The following is a 7,500-nucleotide window of genomic DNA, read 5'->3' on the forward strand; positions in this document are numbered from 1 at the left end:
TCTGATTTTTTTTTTTTTTTTTTTTTTTTTTTTTTACTTTTATTTTTTTCCCCCCAAAATAAAGGTTTTTTATGTGCAGCAATCCCTCTGGACTTTATACTAGAGATGGCCTGATTGCTTTGTACTCATGAGATTACTGTAGTGCTCTTCTCATCTGATTTTGAGATATATATTCTGGAGTTCAGCTTTAAGAAAGGTGGAAAAGTTTTTATTTTTGATCCCTATACATAGGTTTACGTTTTCTGAGACTGTTTAGGTTTAAAGTCTGAGATCACCCAATGTCTGGCAGGTGCCACCATATCAAATGCGTGGCCTTGCATACAGTTCCTGAGAGTGTGAGTGTCTTAGTGTCGTATAACCGAACCCTGTATTGAAACTGGCCCTATAAAGTTATTAAAGATGTCCTTTTACTAAAATAACCCTAAAGTGTAACTAAGGGCAAAATTTGGAGATGGATTTGAACACCTGTCAGCTTTTTTCACACTCTGTGCCCCTGGAGATTCACACTCTCTCTCTATTTGTCATGATTACCATTATCTTTAAAAGTGGAAGTAAAATAAAATCCCAGATTTTGGATTGACATCAGAAAACTAATAGAGGGGAAGTCTAGTTCAGGAGACCCTGGTGACCTCACTTTGGAGGGCTTTCCACTCGCTTCCTGTTTGGCTATGGGACAGAAAGTTAAGGGAAATCTCCGCAATAGGACACAGATGGCAAAAAAAAAAAATCTGTTATAAACCCTCCCTTGCTCTATGGGGGGGGGGGGGGGGGTGCCTTTTAGTAACACTTCAAAAAAACACAGTACTGTATTCCAACAATGGTGCTTAGGGTGTGTGAGTGTTGATTGGAGTACTGTGCAGGGTGAATGTTGGACTGGTCCAGCTCTCCAGCAGCTTCCTACAGTATTAAGCACAAACGCACAGTAGGAAAAAATACCATCCTCTTTGATATGTAGCCTGACTTTATAGCAAGTAAAAAAGTAATACTTTATTGGGCCTTTAAAGCCAGCCATAGACAGTTGAAGTCTTTGCTGGTTCAGCAGGGATTGGCCGAGATTTGAATCCTATACGTGGCAGGCTAATTGTACCCAAGTTGATCGACCACGGGAAGGATTCCCCCATCAATACTGGGGTTGATTTACTAAATCTGGAGAGTGCAAAATCTGGTGCAGCTGTGTATGCTAGCCAATCAGCTTCTAACTTCACCTTGTTCAATTAAGCTTTGAGAAAAAAAAAAAACTGAAGCTGATTGGTTTCTGTGCACAGCTGCACCAGATTTTGCTCACCCCAGTTTTAGTAAATCAACCCGCTGTGTTGATAGGGGAATTTAGTGATTTTCTTCCCCGCAACCTGTGGTCGCAGGAAAAAAAATCACACCTTCTATGGTCCAAAAGTGTCAATCTGAAACAAAGCTTGCAATGTGTTAAAACAATGGACAATAATTTGCACAGAATACTGTGACATACATGGTGTATTTTAACCACTTCCCCCTAGGTGGACGACATATGAGGCCCTGGGCTTTGAGTGGGGATATCTGAATGATGCCTGCAGCTTTTTTTTCAGCCGGCGATCCCTTCCCTTCACCATAAGAACAATCATAGCCACTTGATCCTTCTTGCAGGTGGCGGGAGGGTACATTGCTGCCCTCCGGTGCTTCTACCGGCTCGCCTGTGCGATCGGCGAGCCAGGGAAGGAATCGGCCACCGTTGGAAGTGTCACCATAGAGACTGCGAAGACCAGATGGCCCCCGACAATCTCTGACTTTCGGAGGCCTGGGTGCAACGTGATCACGTCACGCCCAGCCTGGCAGTTTTCAATACTGCACTGATCTTGGCTGAACAGCCAAGATCGTGTGTGTTTTTTTTTTTTTTTTTTTTTCTTGTTTTTTCAGGCTTTCTAGTCTGTAGGAGAGATCTGAGGTCTTATTGACCCCAGATCCCCCTATAAAGAGGAACTGTCATTCACTATTCCTATTATTACAAGGGATGTTTACATTCCTTGTAATAGGAATAAAAGTGATAAAAAAAAAAAATTAAAGGGAAAGTGTAAAAATAAAATAAACAAAAAAAAAAGTGCCCCGGTCCCTGCGTGCTCGCACGCAAAAGCGAACTCAAGGGTTTGTCGCAGCCACATATGTAAACGGCGTTGGATCCATACATGTGAGGTATCCCTGCGAACATTAGAGCCAGAGCAACAATTCTAGCTGAAGACCTCCACTGTAACTCTAAACTGGTAACCTGTAAAAAAAATTTAAAGTGTCGCCTATAGAGATTAAGTACCGAAGTTTGGTGTCATTCCATGCGTGCGCGCAATTTTAAAGCATGACATGTTAGGTATCTATTTACTCTGCATAACATCTTTCACATTTTACAAAAAAAAATTGGTTAACTTTAGTGTTCTGTTTTTTTTAAATTCATAAAACAGTTTTTTTTTTTTTTTTCCAAAAAAAAAACAAAACTCGTTTGAAACATTTCTGCGCAAATACCGTGTGACATAAAAAGTTGCAATGACCGCCATTTTATTTCCTAGGGTCTCCGCTAAAAAAATGTTTGGGGGTTCCGAGTAATTTTTTTAGCAAAAAAATGATGATTTTTACATGTAGGAGCGGAGTGCCAGAAATCGCGCGGCATGGAAGTGGTTAAAGTGTTTTGTTTTTTTTTTTTTTTTTATTGCTATAATTTTCTTTGAAATTCCAGGTTACCCTATATTCTGCATAATCTACTTTCTTTGCTATAATACACTTTATTTTCTTCTTTTCAGATTTCTATAATGCCAGTGGCAGTACTACCTTCCAGCCAATAAAAAGCCAGGTTACCATCCCCACAGCTCATGTTGTACCTTCTACATTGGCAGCATCATCCTCTAGTAATACACATATGCAGGGAAGAGCCCCACTTTCTGCAGAAGCTGCTTTATCTGCTTTCCCAACACTACCTACGTTAGACCCTTCCTCGGCAGATGACACTAGAAAGTTTGAAATGCCTAATATTGAACCTACGCTGAACCAGTCGGGTCTATTGAACACTTTCTACAGTGATATGAAACATGAAATCCCTGCCGTAGCTCCTGGCACAATGGTTACGCATTACAAAGCTCTACCTGAGAGCAAAGAGACTGGAGGGGTTGAACACCCTAGCAGAGCTGGGTTCTCAGGGGCCACACATCAAGGATGGGGGGTAGATCCATTCAAACAGCGTCCTGTGGCTGAATACAGTACTTGGAGACAGCAACAAAACCAATACACAGAGAACCTAAGAATGAACATGGAAAAACTACAGGTAACTAGATTTTTTTTTTTCACTGATTTAATATAACACGTCTGCTGTTTAAGCTTAAATGTTCCCTTGCATAGGGGCTGTCCTGCAAGGATTAACTGCTCGTTTTTAGTCTAGTGGGACGCAAAAAACAGTTTTATTTACCCAATCCTCCATTCTAGTAGTGCAACATCTTTGCTATTCTCCAGTCGTCACAGGTCCTCTGATGTCATCAAGTCCAATGCAGAGTGCATAGCCCTGACTTAGACATGAGGACGCCAAGGGACAGTCAACTGTTGCAGCACTGGGGTGAAAAAGAACACCACCAGCTGGAGAAACAGAATCTGATACATAAAACTGCATTCTGTGGCCCCCATAGATCTAAATAAGCATTCAAGCCTGGCAGTGCAGGGGCAGTCCCACTGCAAGGGAGCATTTCTTTCTTTCCCTGGAGGTGGGCTATAACATGGACATTTTTATATTTCAGCTTATGAGAGATTACTCCACACAGTTGATACATCCTGCAGCAATGCATCAGAATTCGAATGATTGGGAGCGAGTAATGAAGGCCAGTGAAAGTAATCTGCTGGAAAAACAGATTATGTTGGAAAGGTGGGAAAAGATATTTTTAAGTCATGTTTCATATAAAAAAAAAATTAATACAATAGTGTTCTTCTCCCACTGCTGATTTGGGAGTACATGATAATACCCAGTAGTTCAGGTAACTGGGTAATATGTATTCCCTCTATTGACAGTTGCTCAGGCACCAATGCTGTCACATGAGGGTGGGGAGAGACCTTAGGACTTGGGCTGCTTCTTACTCCCCAACAGTGGGGTAGTAAAGGGAAGATGCGGATTAACTGAGCTTTTTAAAGTTCTGTACATCTGGAATATTTTTCTCTTACGTCGTCTGACTCTGACAGACGCAGCTCCCGCCCCTCTATTTTGAGATTGGTTGTGCCTTCTTTCACTGCTTGCTACGAAACTGATTTTTAGAGCACAGTGTGACTGGGGATATGTCGTGAGGGACAGCCCCTATAGGCGTGTCAAGTGAAAACGGAAAACTTTTCACTGCATAGTCTACTCCTGTAGATGGCGCATTATCCATAAGTGAAGAAGCATTGAGAGCTGCGTCTGTCAGAGGTCTCAGAGAAAAGGATTTTACGGTAAGTTCTTACAAAAATCCAAATTTTTCCATTTTGGATAGAGTAGGAAAGATGCCCACAAAGGCCCAGGCCTACATGGTTTGAATCCTGCGGAACAGGCCAAGATTCAAACCGTTAATGGGCAGGCTGAACGGTTACAACCAGCCTGCCGTACTCTCTTGCGGTTATCACTAGCGGGTGCTATAGCCCCTAGCGATAATAGGTTTTCTCCCTGGGAATGGCTTCCCCCAACTGCCCCCCCTGCTGGGAGAAGACATTGGCATGGAAGGAGGGATTCCCAGACCAACACGGGTCTGTGTCAATGGGGGAATCAAACAAATTTTGGTTTCAGGAAAGAAATTTGCTCGAATTACCCCCCCAAAAAAAAAGTTTGTTCAGTGTATGATCGGCTTTAGATTTATTTTCCTATGATTAGACAGGAAGTAAGAGGTTTTATTTTTCTATTGTGAGGGAAATCCCCCGCTTAGACAGTTGTCAAGAGAACAAGTGTCCCCATTGGAAGATTTCCCCTCTATTTATTTTTTTTCTGGTTGTAACTTAAAATTTTCGATTTACCCATTACAGTATATTTATTCCTGATGACACTGTTGATCAGGACAGTTAGAGAGCAAATCTTCCTAATAGGGTCGCAGAAGGCAATGAAAACTCAACAGTGGTTCTAACCCCTCAATCCAAATCTAAACTAAAAAGTTTTACTTCTAGTCATACATTAAAGCCTACCTTCATGTTTAATTTACCTTTTAAATGTCTCGTTTGGACCAAGCTGGTCCAAACAATTTCCTCCACTAACAGATGCCCCTGCTGTGAGCACTGCATCAGCTACAAACAGTATACAGTGCTGTGTTCAGGCAGTGGTACTTGAATTGCCAGTCTCGTTCCTGGCGCTGAGCTGCTCAGCCATTAACAGGACACCTTGTATATAAATAAATGCAAGACTGTCTCTAATTGGCTGAGTTGGAGAGGTGTGTGGATGATGTCACGATCTGGTCCAAGTGAACCACCATGCTGGTCCTAACAAACTAATGTTAAACAAAACCTATAGTTAGACTTTAACCACTTCAGCTCTCCCCCCCCCCCCCCCCCCCCTCATGATCAGGCCATTTTTGGCAATAGAGCACTGCATTGCTTTAACTGACAATTGCGCGTTCGTGCGATACTGTACCCAAATGTTTTTTTTTTTTTTTTTCTTTTCTCCCCCCACAAATCGAGCTTTCGTTTGGTGGTATTTGATCACCTCTGTGGTTTTTATTTTTTGCGCTATAAACAAAACAACTATTTTTAACTTTTTTTTTTTTTTTTTTTTTTTTTTTTTTTTACATTCTGCTATGAAACATATCCAATAAAAATGTAAAAAAATAATTTCTCTTTCGTTCATTGATGGACACAGCTTCATATCTTCACTGACTGTTGGGTTATGCTGCTCTTCCTAGGAATAGGACACTAGGAGGAAAAAAGGTTAACAAGCCTTTGACTACGCCCATGGGCAGTCTTAGTGGGTACACTTCCTGCTCTAGAACCTGTTGTTTTTTTTTTTTTTTTTTTTTTTTTCTGCCTAGTCAGCTCTTTGCTGGGATCTTTGGTCCTGGCATTTCTTTCTAAGTTTTAAATGGAACCTTTTTTTTTTTTTTTTTGTGTTTCTTCTACAATCAAGTTGTACAATCCTTATGTCACAAACAACCCCCCCCCCCGGTCTGGCCAGCTAGTGCGTGCAGACTGTAGTTCCGCGCTCAGTCGGCCGCGACATAGCCCCACTGGACAGGGGCTGGGCAGCGAGTGGAACACCTCGCAGGGACGCACACGACAGGGTTGTGACCTGAGTCGCAGTGTACTCCTGGCCCGCAGCTCCCCCCATTCCAAGATGGGGAAGTGTTGTGCCTGGAGCGGTCTCCAAAGGTGTGGTGAGTAGTTTGTTCCCCTTTTTTTTTTTTTTTTTTTTTTTTTTCTTTTTTTTTCTCCTCTGGGAAACTTTGGGTGGAAGCGGGCCCATTTTGAGGTGGTTGGTCCCTCCTGTGATCTCCCAACCCCTCGGCTACCCCATTTCTACAAAGGGCCTCCATGCCACTATTTTTGGCTTTATTTTTGTTTTTCCACTTTTTTTGTAACTGTTGACCGTTTTAGGCTAGGGTCTCTCAAAACACGATAGCCATCTAACATATTTCGAGACCATGTGTGAAAGTGTACCGTGCTGTACCCTATACTAATAATCCACTGGTGTGTGGTAGCAACAGAAACAGTCCTCAATGCAGAGACCATGTTGCCAAGGACAGAAGGGACAAATATATAGCGGATGTCACACCTATATCTGCGTTTGCTACAGACAGGACATCCTATTTGTGGTGCTCTTTGGGTAGTGGTACCAGGGAAGACATCCGGAAAATGCCTCTCATGCAGCCGGTCCACTGCATCTGGTTTGTGAAATTGGGCCACAGCACCTTCTGGAAACAAAAGGGCTGTGATCTCTTCCTAGAATTTTAGGAAGGATCCATTTCTTCCTGACACTTTGTATAGTACATAAGTGTTGAACAGAGCCAATTGAAATAAACAGACTTTTTTTTTTTTTTTGCACCAGCCTCGGATTCTGACAGTTTGGCCTCTTTCACACGGAGCGGACCGTATTTCGATCCGCTCCGGCACTTTTTTTTTTACGGACACGGATGACACTTGTGTCACCTGGTCCGTATGTCAGCATATCATCCCATCGGTTTGCGGATGATATACGGACATAATGTAAGTCTATGGGATTGCGGATGTCAGCGGATGACACCGCTGACATCCGATTTTGCGTCCTTTCCGTTTTTTTAAAACGGAAGAAAAATAGGGTTCTGTTCCGTTCCAAAAAATGGAACAGAACTGAAAGGATGCAAATCGGATGTCGGCGGATAGTCATCCACTGACATCCGCAATCCCATTGACATGCATTATGTCCGTATGTCCGTATATCACCCGCAAACGGATGGGATGATATACAGACAAACGGAATGCCGTGTGAAAGAGGCCTAAGGCTTCCTCTTCGCTCTCATTTGTCATGCTCAGCATCGTGTAGGCCTCCTCGCTAGTGTACCTTTGTTTGGACATTTTGGC

At 42.5% G+C, this 7,500-nt stretch overlaps 1 protein-coding gene across 1 annotated transcript in view; it reads left to right on the forward strand.

The window, feature by feature from the left end:
• CEP85 (centrosomal protein 85) overlaps positions 1-7,500 on the forward strand; it is a 50,818-nt gene that overhangs the window by 5,935 nt on the left and 37,383 nt on the right. The window contains exons 4-5 of the mRNA XM_082246886.1: positions 2,760-3,277; positions 3,741-3,865. Coding sequence (XP_082103012.1) covers positions 2,760-3,277; positions 3,741-3,865 — 643 coding nt within the window. The remainder of the gene's footprint in view (positions 1-2,759; positions 3,278-3,740; positions 3,866-7,500) is intronic.

Source organism: Pelophylax lessonae (assembly GCF_965119305.1).
Source record: "Pelophylax lessonae genome assembly, chromosome: 2".
Taxonomy (NCBI): Eukaryota; Metazoa; Chordata; class Amphibia; order Anura; family Ranidae; genus Pelophylax; species Pelophylax lessonae.